At 39.0% G+C, this 23784-nt stretch overlaps 1 protein-coding gene across 4 annotated transcripts in view; it reads left to right on the top strand.

The window, feature by feature from the left end:
• SPTLC2 (serine palmitoyltransferase long chain base subunit 2) overlaps nucleotides 1-23784 on the top strand; it is a 73797-nt gene that overhangs the window by 29313 nt on the left and 20700 nt on the right. For all 4 annotated transcript variants that reach the window (XM_074824829.1, XM_074824833.1, XM_074824832.1 and 1 more), the window contains exons 8-9: nucleotides 338-557; nucleotides 2374-2500. In XM_074824829.1, coding sequence (XP_074680930.1) covers nucleotides 338-557; nucleotides 2374-2500 — 347 coding nt within the window. The remainder of the gene's footprint in view (nucleotides 1-337; nucleotides 558-2373; nucleotides 2501-23784) is intronic.

The raw sequence follows: 23784 nt of genomic DNA, 5'->3' as shown, positions 1-23784 counted from the left end.
GATCAGAATACTGACATTAGGGTGGAAGTAAAAATGAAATCATTCATTTCTAAAATTTTCACTGCACACATTCCTTCGCCTTAACTTACTGTTGCTGCTACTGTTTAGTGCGTATGTCAGCATCCCAGAGATGTTAAACAGGTAGAAAGTAGAGATTTGGGCCTCAGGTGCAAGAAGGAATTATTTTTCATCTCTCTGCAGGACATGATGTTTCTAGCAAATTTTATGTCTTCATAATTACTGAAAGAGTGAAGAAAAGAAAGCTTAGTGACTTTAGGCTCTATAACAAAGCCCTAACCATTAAATCAACTTACACTGAATTTCTGTTTCTCAACAGTATGGAGGGATCCATAGTCCGTTTGCCTGAAGTGATTGCCCTTAAGAAGAAGTACAAATCCTATCTGTACCTTGATGAGGCTCATAGTATAGGTGCCCTGGGTCCCAGTGGCCGGGGTGTAGTGGAGTATTTTGGACTCAGTCCTGAAGATGTGGATGTTATGATGGGAACATTCACCAAAAGCTTTGGAGCTGCTGGAGGATACATTGGGGGCAAGAAGGTAAAAAGCTGGGAATCTCATAGCTGTTTCAGGCTGGTGGTGGAGTACTTCACTAAGCATTTCAAAGTTGATCTATTTCTCAAGTACCCTGATTGTCCATTTGTTTCATAATTTTACATACTGTCTAGTACAGTCAAAGCTTGTGCAATGCAGAAGAGTCCAGTCTAATAAAATACCTCCTGTTCTCACGTGGTCAGTGATGACCTCAGTTTGCAGAATGTACAGTAATGGTGTAATATCTTTTTAGGAACTGCTGGGAGCCAGGAAGGAGTGATTTCTTAATGTTACTTTTAATAAGACTTGCAGGAAAAATGCCAAAAGCTGAAGTTTTGCAGCCTGTTTGGAGAAGAATCCCCTTGTTAGGTTAGTCTGTTAGAACTCATTCCCTCTGGACTCAAAACAGTTTGTTTTCCAAAAGACACTTCTTCCCTTTTTGGTTTGTGGTTTTGGTTTTTTTTTTTGTGGCTACTGACTCACTTCTATTGGAAAGTACCGCTAGAAAGTGTTGCCCTTGCCAAACCCTTCCTTTTGGGAGGGATGGTGTAGACAATTGGATGTGTCCCCTTTCTCATATCCTCAAATGCATCTCACAGATCAGGCTTCTAAGCTTTATTTGAGAGTAAAATTCTACAATTTCCTACCAGGACAATAATTTTTTAGATACTAATAGTGACAATTACTTCAGCCCATCCAAATGGAGATGGGACTTGCAAATGTTTCCTTTTGGGAGTATACTACAGTTGGATTAAAATTACTCTGACATCTTCCCCAGAAGAAAGCACCATATTAATCTTTTTCTAAAGATAGTGAGCTAGAGGGATTAACTCCATTGGCATAAAGTGAAGCAGCTAAGCACAGTTGCAAAAGACTCTTTAGCTACTGTTTGTGGACTTGCTTCAGAGGTAAGAGGTCTTACCTAGTTTATTTCAAAGTCCCTTTACAACTTCCTTTAATTTAACTCTGACTCCAGTCAGACAGCGACGTAAAATTGAGCACTTCCACATATTTCTATAACATATTCTCAGCTTGTGCTATATACAGGACCATCATTATTAATTTTCTGATAGCAGAAGACAGAATCTGTCCTGGCATTCCTACTGGTCTTTATGATATTTTGCTGGAGTGGTCTGCATGTTTTAGAGTAGTTTTGTTACAGTTAACAACAGGCAGCCTAGATCTACAGTCTGTTGGTCATTTGTTCCTATATGACCTGTTTTTGTCCTCTTCACAAATGTAGCAGGTGTGTTTAACTGGGAAATGCAGGAGGGGTAGGCTGAGGTTCTTGCACTCTTAAATTACACCTGCTGCTGCTTTATTTGTATTGTGCTGATAAATGGGAGAAAATATTTTGTGACCTATTCCCCTGTTTGGTGACTTGTGGGGAAGCAATTATATTGAGCATGATGCATAAGCACCTGTGGCTCCTGCTCCCCACTACTTCATTTGTTTTATACTCCCACTGTTACGATAAACAGTTTTGAAACACAGCCTGTGCACAGCTTCAGTAATGCAAACACCTTGTTGCAATCCAGTGCTGGTGGTGTTAGCTAAACAAGCCTGTCATAGGCATTTGTCTTTGATCAACACACATTCCTGCCCTGTGACATAATTATGGGTTGTCATGTCCTTGCTATTTGCTTTTCAGCTGTTTATTACTGTACCGTAAAATGAATCCTTGATACACCTGTTCTCTTCCAGGATATTCTGAAAGAGGTTTCTTATGGTGGCCCATTTTACTGTGTGATTAAGAAACAACAATAAAGCATTTTTATGAGTGCTGAGAAGGCAATGTCTGATGCCTCTTGTGTTTTGCTAGGAACTGATTGATTACCTCAGGACATACTCTCACAGTGCTGTGTATGCAACATCACTGTCACCTCCTGTTGTGGAGCAAATCATCACCTCCATGAAGTGCATTATGGGTGAAGATGGTACCAATGTTGGTGAGTCTTTCTAACAGTAAGCACATGGAAGGGGGAAGCCAGAGAGAGTCTCTTTATCACTTTGGCAGATAACTTATTCAGTGGACACATTCATCATTATCTGTTAGTACATGTAGACTTGGAATTTCTGGAGCAGTAAACCAATTTACTATCCTACTTGGCAGATCAGCCTAATAATAGCATAAGGAATTTCCAGCTAGATGTAAGTCATCTTAGTCTTATCTAAGACACAGTATTGTCTTGTATTGATTTTTGTCCTACGTCTTGCTTTTCTAGCCTCCTTCTTTCTCTTTCCCATTGTATGTCCTTTGTTATTTGCTCCACTTTTTAGATTACTCAGAGTATTCTGCTGTGTCTTTTACAGCCTTGTGTTCTGGCTACTGTAGGGGCAATGCTTTTGACTTTCATCTCTAGTATAATTTTTTAAAAAGTTTTTTTTAAAGTTGTGAGCAGCTCACTCAGGATGACACTGTAGTTTGCTAAGGATCTGTCAGTGACATTCAGTTCAGAGGCTCTTAAAATTCAAACTGCAGAATATATTCAGTTATGGGAGTTTCAGGCATCTGGCCACAAGGTGGTGGTGTATACTGAAGAACTGTGTTTGCTTTTGAACATGGGTCACCTGACCAACTATCCTGGCAGATAACTCCTACAGTGAAAAAGCTCGCTGGAGAAATGACTTAAGAATTTTTCTCTTATAACAGGTTTCATTCAGTTTGCTTGCTTTATCTGAGAACAGAGTTAAGTGCCAGCAATTGATGTTGGTGGTTGCTCAACAGAGAAGTCATTCACTGGGGCAAGTACAGCCAGGCAGCAGCCTGTATCTGTGCTGTCACTGAGGGCTTCAGAGTGGTCCATGTGAGATACCTGTTCCAGCCAAAAGTTGTCGCCAGTGCTGTTCTCGAGAACAGATATCAACTAAGCTTCATATTATGTGAAAAGTTCTGCAAAAGTGCTGGGTCTTGCTGTCGTCTTAAAAGTGACTGTTGGAGCTCTTTCTAGCTGATGATTTGCCAGCAGTGGGTGGTCTGCTCAGGTGTTGCTTGTTTGGGGTTTCTTCCAGTATCTGTTTTGCTTAATGAAGTGGGAAGCAAGGAATGTGTAACTGTTTTGTGTTTGCAGTATTCAGACTAAGGCATTTTTGCCCATTTCTGAGGCCACAATATGATATTTGTTCATGGCAGGAGAATAGAAGCAATTTCTACTCTAGGCTGTTCTCCTGCCACTATGCCAGCAAGGTCCATCAAGGCTTGAAAGGTGAAGCAGACCAGCAAGCAATTTGGCAAAAAAACAGACTCAAAAAGGCCTTGTTTTGTTGTTGTGTCGCTTAAAATGCGTGTTAAGCTACGTCCTGCTGATTGGTGCTAAGGAATACCAGAATTCCTAGCCACTCTTTCTGTTGAGAAAAGTAGTGGGTTTGGTGTTTGAAAGCTGTGTTAATTCAAAGAAGCCTCCACATGTCCAATTTCTAGATGAAGTGTAGTGCTCTTCGGAAGTGCTGGATGTAACAGCTGGATAAAAGTCCTGTCTGCTTGTAGGAAAGGATTTCTCAGCTACAGGTCTTGTGACCGAGTTGCTGGCTTTCTAAGCATCTAAGTCAGCCTTCAGTTAGGATAAGCACTTCATAGGATGATCCCTGCACGAAAGTGCTTCTCTGTCCATTTTCTGCGCAGTGCTGTTTCCCAGTCATGCATTTTTTTAACTGCCTTAAGGCTTTAGAGATAACATTACTTTGTAGGCATTTTCTGTGGATGAAGTTGGCAAAAGTTCAATTGGGTGAATTGAGCAGCTGCTTAGTGATAGCATGACAAAGTTTTTTTTCCTTGTTTAAGGGCTTTGGCTGAAAAACTTCTGTTTGGATTCTGTGGAATTGTGGGTGGGGCTCTGGAGGACCACTGCCTGCAGTTGGTTTGACTATGAGTAAATGTGGAGTAGAGTGGTGCTGGTAAGAGTTGTTTAACTGTGGGAGACAAGTAGAGAAATAGTGTTAAATTGCGTCACTGGTAAGCACCTCTGAATTGACTATGTATTGCAAAAATTTCACTGCTTTTAAATTAGTCAAGCTGAACTAATGGGTGAAGTGAAACCGAGACAGGTCAATGGTTTTACAAGGGCACAGGAGTTGGAGCTGGAATCAGAACAGTAGACGGCTAGCTCCCAACCCAGTTTTTTGGGCCACAGCTAAATCTTTCAATGGCTTCAAGAATGCGTTCTGGAAAAGAGCCTTTGCGGTGGCTTTGCCTGCCTGCTTCTGTTCACCACACACTATTTGTAAAAGCCGCTGTCCTCCATGGCATCAAACCTTTGTGGAAATTATGTCAGATTGAGATGGCCTGTGGCTGAGGAATAAGTAATAGGAAGCAATAAGTTTTTGAGGATGAAAGGGGGTTTTGTGTATTATTTTGCAAGAATAAGTTAATTCTCTCCTCTTCAGGTTATTTCTAAATCTAATGAAACATCTGGAGACTCTAAACTTACAATGTAAGGCGTTGTAGTTCCTAAACCTTCACATAACTAAAAAAAGTAAACATCTCCTTTCAGATCTTTCCAGCAAGCTGCCAATGCCTGAATAGGATATTAGTAGGAGGCAGTACAGACAAAATACAGATGGTATGAAAAGCTGAATGGCTACTTACAGAGAGCATAAGATGGATGGCATGCAAATGGGCTGCCTGAATTGGGACAGTAGTTTCTTGTGTCTTGATTTGTGTTCAAACTAATCTGTTAATTCTCTGTACTGTTTATGCATGTAAGTGACTAGCAAGCCTCAATCTCTCTGAAGACAGTTATGGGAATATAATTATATATGAATACAAATATATTACTTGCTCCTTCATCCAGACTGCAAAAAACACTCCAACAGCCAAAGTGATGGCAGAGCCATGTTATGGGTTCTTGGTAGTGGTGCTTCAGTACTGCTTCTGAAACTCCTCTACATTATTAGCTCAATGCTATATGTCTGTCCTATTTTACTTTGCAATGCTTGTCTTGCACATAATTGGCTAGAAGACCATCATGTGGTCTTAAGCAAAACATACTTGATTTGTGATTGCTTTAAGAGTTTTTTCAAAGGAACAGTCGTCCTCAAGATTGGTGAATATCTTGAGCACATAGAATGTCTTCAGAGAACACCAGTGACAATGTACATGGGTATATTGCATATAATCACATTTGGCTTTGATATATAGTAGAGCAAGGTGAGTAGGAGAGATGGAGAAGGCTTCTTTCTGCAAAAGCAAATTTTTGGCGCTGGTTTTCCAATTCAGAGTCACAATGGTTGAAATCGTTAATGAGCAAGTGTTGCAGATGCTTGTCAGCAGTTCAGTGGATGCTGTTCTTTCTCTCTGTTCAGCCACAGAGATGAAGAACTTCAGATAGTTTTGTAGATAAAGGGGCTTTTTTAAGCAAGTGTAATAAAAAGACACAAGATTTTTTGGGGGTCCTAGTATACACAAAGATGACTGATTCCTGGAATGGGGTTCTGGAAAGCTGTAGTGTAGAGCCACTTGATTCTTGCTGTTTATGTGGTGTTTGAGTTATTTAAATAGACTGTAGGGAAAATGAGACAGCTTGGTAAATGAGACATTGGAATTTATGATAGTAAGTACTTGACTTGTCTCAGTGAATTTTTCAGCATCAATGATGGATCTACCAAAGCTGGATTTTTCACCATTACAATCTCACTAGGACTGGGAATCCAGTTGGCTCCTTTCTGCCATTTACATAAGAGCCAGTGATACATCCTGTGCAACTGGAGTTCTGTTAGCACTGTTGGTGTTCAGGACCCAGACTGTTTATTGCCCTGATAACATTGTTGGAGACAAGTGGAAGAAAATCATAAAGTAACCCAACTGAGATGTGGACAAATCAAAACATGCAAGGTGAAACCAGTCTAGGAACTGGTTAACCTCCTTCAGACATGAAACTTAGTTTGCTCTCCTGTGTATTAAAACCTGAAGGCTTAAATCCAGCAGTGTTTTAAGGCTGAACTAAAGCTGGCAGTGTTAATGGCTTGTAAAAGAGATGAACTACTTCCCTCCATGGACATTAACTCAATAATAGTTATTATATATGTTGATGTTTATAACAAGTTTACTGTCTTCCATCTCCATTTTGTGAGGCAGATATCCCACATACAATCACCGTGCCATACACAGCATGTATAGAATAAGTTGTGGATAGACCTTGTCCAAGATGGCTTATAAATTTTGAATGAATGTTGTCTTGAACACTGTATAAAAACCAAGGATAATTATCCTACATAGCTCTAATGTTGCAAGCAATGGAGGTAGCAGTTGTATAGGCCATCCCAGCTGCTAAACTATTGGAAATGCATAACTAACCTTTGAAGGCTAGTCAGCTGCACATAGTTTGATTGGTATTTGTCTCATATGAGCACCTCAGTTGTGAAGAGCTAGTAGTTAATTACATCTAGTCAGAGGAAACCTTTAAAAAAAAATTTATTTCTAGTCTTGCCATTGCTGTGTGCAGCAAACTTGACTGAGTTAAATCAGAAAAGGTAGTTAAACCAATTAGAGCCAAAGGGAGTAAGAATGTACAGATGTGTTGGCAGAGAACTGAGCTTAGCTGAGCTGTTGAAGACAGGACTGTTGCTATACTGTTAATACACATGGGGAGAAGCATGGTGGAAACAAAACTAAGCCTGGTCTGCTTAAATTCTAGGGGAGAAAAGACTGCAATTGGTATTTTAACCTCCATGTGGTTAATCAGGCCCTCAAGTGAAGATATGACCTCAGTAGTTCAATCAGCTGCCTAATCAGTAGGTTTCTTCACGTTGGATATTTTGTAAAATTCCCCTTTTCCTTTCAAAGACAAGCCAAAAATATATGTAAGTATAAAGTGTAAGCAGTAATGAAAGAATAACCCACATTACATCACTTGGAATTGAATTTTAAGTATCTTATAGTATTTATAAACGAAGCTTGTACCTTGCCATTGTTAACAGTAGATCCACAAATGGAAGCAGTGGCTGCTGTTGTACTCAAAAGGGGAAATAAATACTGCTTGTGCAGGCTGAGGTTGAAAACATTCAATTAGCATTAAAATCGGTTCATTTGAATTTCCTCCAATAATGCACTTGTTAATGAGGTGTTAAATTATCACCTTGGGAACCCTGGGACCAGTCAAAACTAATTTGAGAAAAGTGAAAACTTTTTTTGTTGCTGCCCTTGAGAATCTCAAGCTGAGCTGGGAAACTGTTGGAAAAACAAATACTCTGGGGGTCGTAAAGAGAGTTTCCTGCTTTTCTCCAGGGGACTAACAGTTTTAAGCATCACTCTCTATATTTGTGCTTCCAGCTGGGGATCTTTTAAATCCAGCTTGTTGCTGCACCCCTACCTCCTTCCCACAGAGCATGGCAAGCCTCCAGAAAAATTGCTTTAACCTGGGCTGGGCAGGAGAAATCTTTCAGCCTTTGGTGCTTTGAAGAGTGTTTACAGACATTAGCAGAGCTGTACCCTTTGTGTTCTGCATTGGAATGTGAGATTTCTTCAGTGCTTCTTTTGGACTTTAATCAGTATTGTGGTGTTTGTGCAAGAGCTCATAAACCTTTATAACTGTACACCTGCTTTGTTCTTGTAACATTCTGGTTCTTCCTATTTCTGTTCAGGTGTGAGCTGTCATCCTGTATCTTCATAGCCTAAACACTGATCTCTTACAGCAGAATTACAACTAGGAATGTGGCTTTGGAGTAATTTCATCTTTCCTCATTTCTTACACTACATTTGCTTTAAAATGTGTGGCTTGCTTTTTACTCTCAATAGCACTTGAGGCGCCACATTTCTACAGAATGCTGATGTGTTACTCATACATGGAAAGGCGAAAATATTGCATAGCAGCTCACTAGCATATACTGTTAGCAGTAGTGTGACTAAAATGCTTGTAAGTCAGTATGAATGTTAAGGTAAAGCATCTGAACAGCACTAATCACAAATGAGGTGATGCACACTCTGTCTTTGCGTTAGTGTGAAACACAGCTCATGGTTCCTGGTGTGATACATGATTTATGGAGCAGAGTTTTTTTGAAAATACCTGAATGACCCATATAAGCACCACTTTCCATCATCATCCCTGGCAACTTCAGCAATTTTCTACACAGAAAATTAATACTAATATTACAATAGTGTTTGCAGTGTATGTAAATGTTTCTAGCTTCTTTGGAAATAAGCAACAGACTGTAACTGAAGCCCTTTCTGTGAACTATGTGCAGGTGTATTAGTCCATGTGGGTCTCACAGACCAGTTTAGCTACTGTCCTTGCCTACTTCAGCAGGTTCTGATGTAAAATGTGGTTGACACCAGGTCAACTCATGCCGCTTCACGTCAGTGCAGAGATCTACCACAAATTCCCAAACGTGGACGATCTGGACAATCTGCAATGTGTACTTTAGTCCTACTAGTGTGTCATGTTTGTTATGTCCCAGAATTAATAAACTTCCTTAGTACAGATTTAATCTTTGCAGGAAGAAGCTCTCTGAAAAACCTGCGTGCTAATTAACGTGTTTTGAGAGCATATAGCCAGTGGAGAGATTTGAGATGACTTTAAATGAGATCATACAGGTTCTGTTGCAGTCTAACTTCAACAGTGGGGTTTAGCTCAAGAAAAATTGGCTTGTCAAAAACAGGATAAATCAACCTGTAGAGCTTCTTGCTGCCATGGGTAAGTGTCTGTTAATGCTCAGGTTATTACCTAATTGTTGTATAGTGGAAAAGTTGTGGTTACTAGGCTGTCTGTGTCAGGGAAAATGTATTGCGGAGCATGCATGCTTCTCAAGTTGGCTAGCAGGACCTAAGATATCTTAACTGTTTGTCTATGGACACTGGGATTTTTAAAAAAAAAAAAAAAAAAGAAAAAAAAGACCCAGTATTTTACTTCTGAAGCTTCTTAAGGCTTTCAAGCTCACCCTTCCCACTAGTTGACTTGATATTGTGCTGTGGTCACCAAACTCAGGCCCTAAATGGGCAGTGGAGAACTCATTTACCCTGCAACTAGCATCTCCAGGACTAAGTACTCTGCACAAACAGATGTGGTGCTCTTACAGAATAACTGTCAGTATCAAGATCTGGAAGCAGAATGTTTAGTACCCTCTAGCCTTTACTGAAAACAGCTTGTCTTTTCTAGGGTTATTGCTATATTTCTGACAAGTAACTTTTTGTTCAGAACCTGGCATTGTAGAGACAGTTGTGGGTTTTATATGCACAGCTTTGATCTTTCCAGGATCCTTGGAAAGTAGAGCCGTACAGGAAAAACAAGTCAAAGTCACAGCAGAGACAAGGTGTCCAAGGTTTGGGCCTTTTCAGGCACAAAGCTTACTCTTCCAGCTCACTGCAGTTCCAGGTGGCAGGCTACCAGGAGCTACGTGCCAAATACAACTTAGTAACATGGGAAAACTCAACACCCTTCCTGTTGAAATTATTGCAGAGTTTTAGGGTAAGTCTGAGAGCACACTGGAGAAGGACAAGTATGGCTGCTGTAACATGTACAGGCAGATATGGGCAGCTCTGGCATGGTGGCAAATTTGCAGGCTATAGCTTTTATCATGAGATGAACTTCTTAGCTATAAGCATCTTTGATGACAAAGGAGAAACTTGAGATGTTGTACAGGACTTATGGGAATGGATCAAGGTCTTCACAAAAAGATGTATGAAGACTACATTCTGTGAAAGATTCGGGTGCTACCTTCTCAGTGACTTCATACATAAATTTCCTATTTAAAAAAAGCAAACAAACCAAACTAAACCAACTCCTCCAGAGTGGAAATCCTTGATTTTAGGACACATCAGTAAAGAGCACATACACACTTGCAGCATCCTGTCTCTCCTATTGCTTCTTGTGTTAGGTAGGTGAAATCTTTAGCAATGTTAGGAGGTATATCAAAGTCATGTTGAGGGACAAAAAGGCCTTTGGAAGCTACTGTGCTCCATTCCATAAGGTGCCATTTAGTACCACTGAGGAAAAGTAGGTATTTAAGACTATTCTGTTCACTCCCCTTCTCCTTTAAGGGATCCACCTACCCAAGAGAAGATAGTCTGTCTGCCAGGTTTAGGAAGTGCTAACTTACTAAGTTTACATACTAAGTGCGAACTTACTAAGAGTAAGTGCCAACACAAAGATCAAATACTTCTCATAGTACCTACAGTATCAGTTACTGGTCAAAGGTTACTTCTGTGTAGGATCTCATTATTATCTCAAGCTCGTAGAGCCTGTTATATAGTGCTCCTGGTATAATTTCTTTCTGGAGCTGTTTTCTGTTCAGTTTGGCCAGAAGATGGTACTCCAGTGTTTATGGCTGCCATCTCCCAAAGAAGTTTGCCCAAGAGTAGATAGCTAAATACACCCCACCCCTCAGCATTTCTCACTATCGAGATAGGAGAATGGATGCCCAGGCTCTGTCTCTTTTGAGCTGATTACTGTCTATTTCTAACCAAAGGCGGACACTTTATAGCTGGCTGGTGTATCTCTTCCACTGAGTATCAAGCCTTTCTGTGCTAGAACTTGAGCATTAGTCTAACTGCTTCAGGAACAATGCTGTTAGAAACTTTTAGGATATTGACATAGAGTGGGACCAATCAACTGACTCTTGCTGAATATTGTTTCTTGCAATTATACATTTCCCATTTGATTTTATAGTTAAGAGCAGCACCTCAGTGGCTGAGGCAGCTGTAGGGAATGAGGGATAAGATTGTTGTTAGTTATCTGCAGTTAATCTGTGCTGTTTCTCATTGCCTGTGAACTGACTTTGAGTTTCAGAAGAATAGACTTAAGGCCTGTGGATGTTGTATAACCTTGTGCTTCCGTACTGGTTTGATGTGAAATTCTAAAAACAATGCAGTCCAAAAAAAAAAAAAAGTACTTTTTATGACCAGCTAATGTGGGATCCACAGGGAAGCTAGTATCTCAAAGACCAGTTAGCAGAGTTACTGAATAACTGCTCCAGAGTTGAATACTGGGATATATTGTTCAGTCTATGAATTGCAGCACATAATCCTAAGAGATGTACCTAATGGCAGGATAAATACGCTGACAGACCAAATGTTAATACTGTTGATAAATAATGACCTTCTGTAAAACTACACAAACTATAATCCACTATGAGTACTTCCCTGAAGACTATTCTTGTATTAGAGAATTTAAGTAGGAAAAATTACTTCACTTATTTTCTGGATACAGCAAAGCTTAATTCTTCTTTTCGAAGCTTGATTTTGTGAGGTGTTTCCTATAGTTGTCAATGGTAGCTCTTGCACAGCTAAAAATGTCTTGGATCCTCTCTGATTTATAAAGATTTCTGCTCTGATGCACATGTAGCTAGAGATGTTTCCACAGATAGGATTGTTGTGAAGGACTTTTTTAAGTCAAAACTGGTTTGGGATTCTATGTCTATTGCTGTTAAATCTCTGGTCTTTGGTGGCTGCTTGGTATAGGGAATGTTTACTATGCAGCTTTGCTTCTACACTGTTAGACAAGACAAAAACTCTTTGAGTAATTCATTTGTTCATTTGGTCAGAAGTTGATGAACAACTGATTTCTGTCCCGGCATCAACAGAGGCGCTATGAGGTATGGGTCTAAGAGGGGAAGCAGATAGATCAGCAGCTGCTGAGAGGTAGGAGATTAGAGGAGAGAGATGTATAGATAAAAAATGTTTTTCCATATGTAAATCAACATACATAGGAACCTGCAGACCTTGTAAATCATAACCAGTCTTTCTTCTGCTCAAATAGAAATTTCCAGTGCATTTCCAGACAAATTTCAGACTATTACAGTGGGTAATTGAAGTATTTATTTAAAAGAAAAAATGCACAAAACCCCTAACCAGAAACATATAAACAAAAAAACAAGCTGCAAATAAAGACTAGCATTCTTAAAGTTTAGAAATTGGTTTTGAATGCCTTTGCAATGAGTATACTTCAGTGTAATTAAAAATCATCCTTAAGGATTAGTTATTAGTTATCCTTGCCTTAGTTACGACTTTATATAACAGGCTTTGTGTAATTCAGGCACGGAAAACTGGTTAAAGATGATAAATAATACACCTGTGGTGGTACTATTGTAAGTTTAGGTATGTACATTCCCTACGGAAAAGTTTACTTTTTCGTACCTTTGCTAACTTGGACTGAAGTAGTATTCATTTTCACAGTCCTGAGGTTATTGGAACATCTGGAGTTAACATTTAGTGATTTTTAATTCAAACCATACACGAGTGGGATTTTTCCAGAGTACTGGATCTAGTATGAAAAATACATTAATTTAAATATAAGTGAAAATTGCAGCTGCTGGTTAAAAAAAAAAACAACCAAACAAACAAAAAAACAAACCCAAAACAACAAACCACAACCAACTTGGAAAGTCGTTATTTTACTGCTCATCTGTTAACACAGGGCATTCAGGTATGGCTGTCAGACTCTTCATCCTTCCTAACTCTGAGCTTTTGCCATAGACTGCTTTGTATGCACTTGTTTTTATCAGATTTTTAATCTTTTTAAATTTTATAATACCTCATACTTGTACCTGCTTCCTTCACCATGTTCTTGAGAGAAAGTAGCCCAGTTTGGAGTAGAGGAAGGTTGCATGGCCATTTTTTTGTTACGGGATTTTCTCTCTCTGGGAGAAGGTAGTAGCTTGTAGTCTGATTGTGAAGGTTGTGCCCTAATATCTTGGTTGAGTCCATGGATTTCAGTATAGTTAACTTAGAAATTTTAGTACTAAGGGATAGAAAAATATTCCCCTAAAAGTATTTGGTCTTCAGAATGAATTCTTTTGACAATTCATCATGAAGTGAAGGATTTGTGTAGCAGTGTCTTCATGAAAGCTCTGTAGATACCTGGTAAGCTAGGGGAATTACACTGTGTTCTGGGAAGCTCTGTGTGTGTAGGATGTAGCGGTTTTGATAGTTCTGTTGTAATGGTATTTACTGGAGTGGTGGGAGAAACTACTGCTGCTCAGGCACAGTCTTGGATCCATGTGGTGGTATACATAAGATTGCTTAAGTTCTGGTTTTGATGCATTCAGTGAGAATGAAGGGTGGTTTGAAGGCTCGTAGGGGAGACTGGGAACACTTTTAATAGCAAGGTTTTTCCTAGTACAAGTTGTAAATGTTAAATAACTTCCCTTCAGATTTGAGAGTAGTCTAATATGAGGGCTGTACAATCCATACACGTTTGTTTTTGTGTAGTAGTAATGATTTGTGGAGTCTTTTTCTTTAAAGTGTTGTCTGTGTAGAACAGACCTACTAAACTTGAGCATTGTGCTTTTTCTTGGAAAAGCTGGTGTACGCTACAGCTTTTTTGTATTCTGGGAAGAGCAATGTGGCTTACAATGCTATTTCTGGTGGTCTGTGTATGGCATAGATGTTCTCTATATACAATTTAGGGTGAACTCCAGCCTAGCAGAACTTGTGCTAATGGTATATATCAGTACAATAGATGCTATTTATTGTTTCTTCTATCTCTTGAGATGGACAGCTTCAGAAGAGATTTTATGCTATCACTCTAAATGAACTTTGAACATGGAAAGAGTTCTTACAATGCTGGTATTTTTTGTTCTCATGCCTAAGCTAAAGCTGTATTCGTGTTTTATACTGACCATATCCTTCCTTTTTGGCTATAGCTGTCTTAAATCAGCCCACTTCCACGTTTTGCTGTTCTTATGGCAGATGTTCAGCTGCAGGTGATAATCTGTCTGGTTCTGTAAGGTATTTTATATCTGTGTGATATTTTACAATTAGTAAAGGCAGTTAGTAATGCTAGCTGAAACTAGGTGACTACTAAGTTATTTGTAATACTTCCTGCTTAAAACATATGAAGAGGCCATATCCTTCATCTTCTCTTGTACTACAAAGGCAAAGAGCATTTCTCTACCCTCTTGTGTTGCTGTTTTAAAATCCCAAAGAACGGTTAGCTTTGCTACTGGCTTCCATTGTAGAAAAACACTTTGCACAAGCCAGATGGAAAATATAGTTCACACTCTTTGTTGCTACGTTGCAAAGCTACTGAACTGTCTCCATGGAAGTAGATTATAAACATCCTTTATATAATATGCTTTGTCAAAGCTTGCACATTCCTTAGCTTGTAAAGAAATGTGGTGTTTGTATGTGTTCCTGATGTTTTTTCTCTGTGGCTTTAATCTGCCATAAAGGCCTGCCAGCCTATTTGTGTTGTACAAAGGTTTGAGTCTGTTTCCTTCTGCCTCTTCTTCACTGATGCTTTGTCTTGTTCTTGAGATTTTAAGAGCAAAGATGTGCTTTTTAAGTTCCAATGTCCAAGGTATCATACTGAAAAGAAAATAGAAGTTTTAAAATGCTTGGTTTTCTCTAAAATTCCATTAATTTGGCAAGTTAAGTTTTGTTGAAACGCTATGAAGTTTTTTTTCATGTTTTCGACTTCATGGTGACGGCACCATAGCTAGTTCAGAAGAGTAGTCTGACCAGCACACACTTCTTTTCCCTTTCTTTTCAACAAGGACAAAGGCATAAGCATAGCTGTCAAACAGGATATGTACAGCTTCTTAGCAATGATTATGAATATTATTATCATGACTGCACATTTGTGATAACACACGATTTGTATGAGCTAATGTGTAAGTAGTGTTAATACCAATCCCACAAATCCTCCCAGAAATTAATATGCAGAGTTGGATAATACATATACCCAGGCAACACAAACTTAATGTCTTTGTTCTGGAGGGATAGCCCCAATCTTGTTCTTTAAAATTATTGATTCATCTGAACCAATGTTTTTTTACATTCAACTTCAAAATAAAGATGACTGTAAATCTCAATTGTTAGGATTCAGTGAATTTCAGCCATGTGACAGTAGTGTAGCCAGATACAGTGAACAAGGTATATAAACAAACATGAACAGCTATGTGTAAAAAAAACCAAACAATCGTTAAAAGTATTGCTCTTGTGAATTATATTTCAGAAATTGCTTTCTGGGTTCGCTGGAGCTGGGTGGGGTGGGCAGCAGGAATTGTTGCAGGCAATGCTGCTGTTCCTCAGCAGATCCTTCAGCTAGCATCAGAGTAAAGTTCAGCTGGTAGTGTGCTTTTGTTCTCTCACAGGACACTATTCTACTTAGCTATGATCCTCTAGAGAGAACTTACATTGCTTTCAGTAGAAATTCAGCCTCTGGAAAAATAGTATGTTGACTTGTGGGGTTGGAGTTAGGGTGCCCTTCTGAATCTCTTCATTAGCCTAGTCTTTCACTGTAGCATTCTTATACAGAGCCTGGAACATATCAGAGGAGATAAGTGTAATGTGACCATGAAATGGAGTTGTTCCTGTGCAATCCTTTGCATATGCAATAATTTTGTGTTCAGTCAGTCTTACTGATTTTTAGATATACAGATACATGCTCTCACTTTCTCGCTCTTTTTTAATGGTAAAATAGAGTTCATGGATGATTTTTTTTTTTTAATCAGCTCTAACAGACCAGGCATTTCTTGAATTCTACTTTGAGCAGAAAGGGCTTGTGTGTTTGACAGCCATTCATAGGAGGCAACGTTTTAGTTTTTGTTTGTTGTCATTTTGTGGGTTTTTTTTTTTTTTTTTGCCTTGGACAAAATCCATTCTTCACCAAAGACATCAAATCCTCCTACTTCTGTCTGGGTTGATTTCCTGCAAAGAGTCACACTGAACACAAATGGAGAGCATCGGGTCTTTTGTTCTCTGTTGTGTGAACTTTAGAGACAGTTGCTATTTTCTGCAGTATCTGACTTGGATCTGGTATACCATTACAGTTAATACTGAAAAAAAAAAAAAATTAAAGCCTATTACAAGCTAAATGTAATTCTGGTAGTCACTAAGGAATCTGATGGTACCTGCAACCATTTCATGAGTTTCTGTAGCAGGCTTCTGTAATACACAGTGCATTTTCAGTATGCAGAGAAATGGCAAGAGTCTCTATTATGCTTTCCCATCTCTTGAAATTGAGTTATTGGAATAAATTACAAGTTGTTGGCATTATGTCTGAGGATGTGGTTCTCTTTCACATGGTTAACTCAAATAGATGATTTATGCAATATGGATCTACTATTTGGTAATTTTTGTATCGGGGTTGCTGATAAATAATGTGAGCAATTCATTTTAGTTTGTATGCTGTCTTACATAGATAAAAGTCTGTGTAAATGTGAATGGGAATTGTGGTTAGCTTTTTAAAATAGAAGAGCTATATAGGTCTTGGGGTTGGGTTTTTTGTTTTGGTTTGGTTTTTTTGTTTTCCCCCAATGCTAACTGATTAGTTAATCAGACTTCTGCAGAACAAAGCTGGCCTCATGACAGTTTTTGTACATTAGGCTTACATGAAACACTGATATACAAAGTCTGTTCCACAGCAGTCCTTGAACATCATCTATAACCACAAGTTTTTTAGCAGCCCAGGTGCTTCCAGGTTTTGAGAGAAGAATTGGTCCAGCAGAACTTTTTGCAAAGGCAGACATAAGGGAGTGTATCTCCCGCTGAATAATCCTTCCCTCTTCTCTAGGTATTGCTTGTGCATGCTTCAAAGACTGCTTGAGGTCAGCAAATCATTTCCTCTAATTATCACACAGGGAGTCTGAGATGCTAATGGCTCTGTATCCTGTTTTGTGTCACTTTCTTATCTATACAGAGGGAAGGGGCAGCTTTTAAAATCAGAGGGGGAAGAAACACTGCAGCTCAAGTGTTAAACCTTGTGAAGGTTACTGCTGCAAACCCAGTGGTTCTTAAGATCTCTTTCAAAGGCTGACAAATGTAAACACATGCATTTTGCCAGATTAGGTTGTTGGTATCCCTTTAACTGTGGACTCCTGAGGACTTGTATGGTGCCTAGAACAAATAAATGGTCTGATGAAAAACCTCTAGGTTCAGAGGGCCAATAATCTCTTCAGCAGCCTGAGAGCGAATGTGTGGGAGGGGGTACTCTTATGAGCAACGCGTCAACTGATGGACTGCACATAAGGGCACAAAAATGCACACACTTCAGTGACAAATATGTGGCATGCATAGGAATTATCCTGGTATTAAGACAGCTGAAATGTTTCCATATTAAATTACAAATAATCCTGTCTTTTGGATGTACCAGAGAGTTGCACATTGTTCCTACTGTGGAGCAATTTTTTTGAATGAGAGAGATTTGAAAGAATACATTGACTACTTCCAAGGATGAGCTATTGGCTGTATTTTTATCACAATGCTGAAAATACCGGTATTTTAAAAAATGCTAGTTAGTATACCCATGATGTTGCATACCAGTGGAGCCTTTAAAAATCTGTATTCCCCAGAACTGTTCTGAAGTTCACTTTTGACTGTTGATGCCTTGTATGTTTTTTTGTAGGGTTCTCCCCACCCCTCCTCCTTGTTTCATTTAATTAGATCTCAATGCAGATACCAATCCATCTGTGTGGCAAGAGGGACTAAGGTGTTTCAATTAATACAATAGGTTAATTCAGTTGCTGGCTTTGGAACATTCAGATTAATTAGGAAATCTAAAATGCAAACTAGAAGTCACAGTAAAACCTACAGCAAAACTGTTCAGACATGTTTGTCCTTAGAGTTGTATTAAATGATTTGATAAGGTGTTACTTAGAAACTGATATCACTTCTTCAGTCACTCACTGCAGAAGGAGGTTGATCAAGAGGAAGGTTCTGAACATGCTGCAGTGGTTCTGCCCTGCTGTAAATGCTGGCATAATTAGCAGCTGATCATCTGTGCTGTGGTGTAGTCTATGTGTTTATGGCTTCATTTTTCCAAGTACAGTGCATCAGTTAATCTTAGTAGTTCCATTGGAACAGGCTGCCCAGGGAAGTGGTTGAGTCACCATCCCTGGAGGTACTTAAGACATGTAGATGGTGCTTAGGTGTTTAGTGGTGGACTTGACAGTGTTAGGTTAATGGTTGGACTTGATGATCTTAAAGGTCTTTTCTAACCTAAAAGATTCTGTGATTCTATTTTCTTCATGTAAGGACAAATGACTTCAGTTGCCTTTAGCTTGATTGATTGGTTTGACTGGTTTCTAAAAACGCAACATGTACTCAATTTTCACTACTTTGTCATTAAAGTAGCTTTAACAGCGGTCTGGCAGCAATCTTGGGAAAGATGATTTTGTAGTATGCTCTGTGTGTAATACAGCAGAGTTGGAGAGAACAATATTGTACAAAACAAGAACAGTAGAAATGGTTCGTTTTCAAGATGAGGCTAATTGGCACATGTTGGAAAACAAAGGCCTTTATCTTGTAAGGGACAATGAACTTTCTCTTGTGTGCACCTTTGCACACTCATCATGAGGTGCAGAACATCTGTGTCTGGACTTTGGAGAAGCCTGCAAAATGTCCATTGAAGGCTACTGTGTAAGTTCAAGAAATGCTCAAACTCTGAGGAGAGTTTTAAGTTTTAGTAAAAAGATATCTGTCTGTCTCTGTGGAAGTTGTTGAACATGAACATTTCCATTGTATTCTGTTACAGGTAATTCCTGGAAATAGACACACTTGTCTTGCAGCTCACCTTTAACTTCCCAGGCTTGACAGTTATTCTAACTTTTCAAGACAAACAAAATGTTCTGCTGTTGTGGAAAGAGGATGTGTTTCTTAACTTCATTAAATATGTACTCTTGAAAGAAGGGGAAGCTGAAAGTCAAAATTTGGCATGGAAACAGAATCAGAAAATACTTTCAGTGTTCAAATAATTACAGCTTTTTATTTGGCAGTGTTTGAAGCTCTAAGGGAAATCTACTATTTAGTGAAATTCATCCAGTCTCTTGCATTGCTCAAAGCGAAGGTACCATTCGGTTCTACTGTAAATTGTTTAATTACACTGTGGGGGCCAGTTTTCTGAATTACTCCAGTATAACTGGGATGTGTTTCCAGAAGTCAGAGGAATGTCAACCTAGTGGTGTTTTGGTCTGGAAGAGACAGCTTTCAGTTCTATTTTATTTCTTTACTAGCTAACCTTTAATTCTCTGTGCTTCGCAAACTCTTACCTATTAGTCATCCCCTCAGAACAAATGTTGCTACTCCTACTTTTGAGATGAAAAAATGCGGAGTCAGAAGTGCATACCAGAGCAGTGAAGATCTACCATAGTTTACTTAAAATGCCAAGGACATAGGTGGCATTTTAATGCAGTACAGCTACTTTTCCTGTAAAACTTGTGATGGAAAAAGTCTATGCAAAAAGCTTTTAAAGAAGATTCAAAATGTCTCTATTTTTTTAAAATTTTATATCATCAATGTCCTCTCTGAGAGACTTGTGCTATGTTTTTAACAAATGGTCTCCTTCGCTTCTGTGAGTCTAATGAATCCTGGAGCTGCACAGTGGGAGTCTGACAGACTGGAAGTTGCATTAAACAGCTTTGCGTTTTTATTGAAAACATTGTCCTTGGTTCAAAGGGAAGGTAATTATTCTGCCCTGAAATGATAGCAGCCCCTCCTTTATTGACAGAACACCATCTGGTTGTGATAAATTACATGGCCCTGGCAAGGCTGCAGCTTTTTGGCAGTAATGGGTAACTTAGAGGCTTCATGTCCAGAGTAGTAGAAAATAAGAAATATATATTGTTTATGGAAATTACATACTTCCCTGTCATTGGTCACAAAGTTTTTGCTTATTTTTGTCTGTTAGATGTACCTCTAAAGGAAAATCTTAGAAAGCAAGATAGTGCATGGGATTTTTCAGGAGCTAATTCTTGCTGCAAGTTCAATTCCACCTATCTGTTGAGGGAGAGCTTGAAAAAGTGATGTTAGAAATTGAGTATTTCGGGTGTAATTGGTACCATTTATTGTACTTTACCACCTAAGGACTGTACTGAAGTTCTCACCTAGCATAAGAATAGTGCAGTTTACTAAAGGGTTTTTGTCAAGGTTATACTTAAACTTGTTGGTTGCTGTAGCTTCAGGGAGGTAGGTTCCTTTTCTGAAAACTTGCCAGGTAGTCAGTTTGCATCTATAAGTAAAAGTTCAGAGTGGTGTTAGGTAATTTGCTGCTTAATTGGTCTTCCTGGCAACTACTTCTTTTTCTTGCTGTCCCAGCCAAAGTATTATTACTTCTTCTAACCTGCCTAATTACATGATACATTAAGGCTCAGTTCTGTGCTCTGACCAAAAAAAAAATCTGAGCCAATAATGATTGTTAAACAGAAATGTCTGCAAAAGTCTTGGAGGGGAAGAGGCAGCTTTGGTTCTCATATCTAAATTATAACTCCACTCTAATAACAGCTTTAAATGCTTGTGAGTAGAACATACTGGATATGACCTGCTGTAGTGTCTGATTTGTTGAGAATGTTGGTCTACACTTCCAGATTTTCTTTTATTTTGGAACACGATTCTAAATTGTCTGCTTTTGCTTTAGAAATTTCCTCAATTTGTTGGGTTTTTTTGCTTTAAAAAAAAAAAATCACAGCAACACCATGATGAAGCTTATTCTTGCCAAGTTCTTCTGACACCTTTTGTGAGGCTAATTGCTGCAGAGGGAAGTGTCCTCAGTTAATTCTGTAAAGCATTTTTGTCTTTCTTACTCCTGCAAAGGTAGCAGTAATACCAGTCATTACTAGTTCTTACTTTCCTACCACTTCTGTTTTTCAAGCTGGAGTCCTTGCAGTTATGTTTGCATAGTGTGGCATGAATAACATTTATCTTAGATTTAGTTGTAAAGAGAAAATACTTTGAACCTGGCTTTGCTATGCTTGTTGTTTCTGTGGCTAGGCAGTTTGGACATTCATGTGGGGATTGGCCATAGGTTAAAATAACTCTGAAGCCATGTTGAGTTGTTACTAAAATTCAGTCAAGCATTTTATGTATAATGAGCAAAGTGCCCTGGCAAGTTTGACTCACAGTTTGACTGCCAGGGTACATAAGAAGCGGATGCGTATTATTCTGGGGTTTGGCAGCTTGGGCCTTCATCTTTTGTGGGCAAAATACCTCAGCAACTTCAAGCCATTTAGGGCAGTTCTGGGCAACCTGCTCTAGCTGACCCTGCATGAGCAGGCGGATTGGATGGACTGATTTGAAAACATCTCTTCCAACCTAAAGGATTTTAAGAGAAGTTAAAGTGGTACCTCCCACAACAGTAGCGCCCTATTTTCAGCATCTTGGGACATTTTATATTTTTACACAGAGAATAATAAGCCTGTAGAGCTTACTTTACATTTCACAAATGCCTTTTCCAGTGCTGTTGGACCATAGGGAAAGGTGCAGAGTGGATGTTTCCAGAGTCATTGTCTGTGCAAGATGCATCCTAGAATGACCTCATTGCATTGACAACACTTAAGGCTGTCAATTCCTGCTGCTTCATAGCTGATTCATGTCTGCTTGTGTGCATTTCCAACCTGTGGTCAACTTTGGCCAACTTGTCCTCGGACAAGATTCCTTCTGACAGTCTTTAACAAGCCCAATACAACGTGGCAGTATTCTACTAGACCTTGGCTGGCGAGGATAATTCTGATGCCTCATTTCTTAGACAGACCGTAGACATATTGGGTACTCCCAGATCTGATTGTGCAGAACTCAGTAGTTCTGCACATAAAAGCATTTGTTCATTAAAGCATTGGGAACCTCTGTCTGGAGTTGAATGATGGTCATGTCTAGAACACTTCCATTACACTTACAAAGGATGTGCTAATTGGTAAGCAGGCAAGATTCAAGGGGACATTCTTATCTTACAAAGTAGGCTGTTTTGTGCCATGTATAAGCTGTTACATGCTTCTAGCTCAGCAGTTCTGGAGCAGCTGTTTGGTTACTGTCTTTCAAATCTACCCATTGGCTAGATAGGTTTCTTGTATCACTTATGTCTTCAAGGTGCCATTCTCAACATTGTCACCCTGTAGCCCTGAAATACCAAAGCAGTCAAATAAAAGTGTGTCCCCTAGTAAAAAAGCTGCTTCTCTAAGGTAAGTTCCAATTTTCATTCCTGCTGTACTTGTATGCCTCATCAGGGCAAGAGTTAGCTGCTTCTCTCTTCTATGAAGATTACTTTTCTGGTGATCTTCCTACAGAGGAATGACTGACAGCTTTTAGTAGTAGTTTCTTCCTGATGATGTTTGACTTCCACCCAATTCAGGATATTACCTTCTTGCACTTTTGGTTTAAGGTTTGTACTTCAGGACTGAAACTTTACTTCGCAGTATGGAGACCAATCAATTCTTGCCCAAGACTTCAATTTATCAGTGGCTGCAGTCCCTCCACGGCCTGTTGGGATTGGTTACAGAAGATGCTTCTGTAGTAGTGGAAGCATACTCTGCTAAAATATTCTAACATAGCCTGAGCTAACTTAAAAATATCTTTTGGATATCTGCAGGTCAGTTATGTTTCAGTCACAGCTTCATCAAAATCTCTGCCACTGGTACAGCATCTGGTGGTGATGCTACATTTGATTAAGCAGCCCTTCATTCATTTATGTTTTAAAGACATGGACCCACTGTTGGCTAACTGTAATGACAGGGAGTGCTTGGAGTCTTCCATCCTGTGGATTTGTAGATGTACCCTTCTTATGGAATGTAAATACTTTATGTATTCTCATGCATTAGTAACCTCCCTCTGAGTCCTTCATATGTTATCCAATTCCTTAGTTGAGGGACTGTAAAGGACACATGTAAGGCTGAACATTAGCCTTGTTTCAGTCACACTGGGGAAAATGCAAGTTGATATACAATTATGCCAACTACAAAGGCAGAAAGTATAAAAGTTGATTACTGATGATGTATGTGCACCCAGATGATTAAAGGTACATGTGGACAAAAAATAATTAAAGAATTGAGTTATTAAAAAGTTACTTTCCTTCTTGTAAACTGAACAAGTTTTACCTTGCAAAACATTTTCAGCCACTCTTGCTCTGGACTGAACTCTGGCATCTTAAATACTTTCCACTGCTGCCTCCATGGATAGGAGCTGTAGGGTAGTTTGGATATGCTTTCAACCACTGAGATACCTAGTTCAACTATATGCAGAAATGAGGAAGTGGTAGGGGTAGACAGTCCTTAAGTTCTGAATTGCCTGGCTGGTATGTATGTGAATCCTGATCTGCCATGTGATACCTTGGTAAAAATTTATAGCTGGAGGTAATGCCTGTATATTACCTTTCTACTCCCAGAATTCTGCTGTTACCCATTACTGTTTTGTGTTAGCTGTTTGTACAAAAATGGTACTGAGTCTAGGCAAAACTAGAACATTTGTAATCTTACTTTAATGACTATGGATTAATTAATAATTTCTAAATTTCAGCATTTATAAACCTCCTTAATGGAATTTACTCATTTTAAGTATTTGCAACTTTTACTAAATGTTTGCTTTATGCTGATTTTTAGG

This window comes from Strix aluco, chromosome 4 (assembly GCF_031877795.1).
Source record: "Strix aluco isolate bStrAlu1 chromosome 4, bStrAlu1.hap1, whole genome shotgun sequence".
In the NCBI taxonomy this organism is placed as follows: domain Eukaryota; kingdom Metazoa; phylum Chordata; class Aves; order Strigiformes; family Strigidae; genus Strix; species Strix aluco.
Note: the sequence above shows the minus strand (reverse complement) of the source record. Positions and strands in the feature narration are given on the sequence as shown.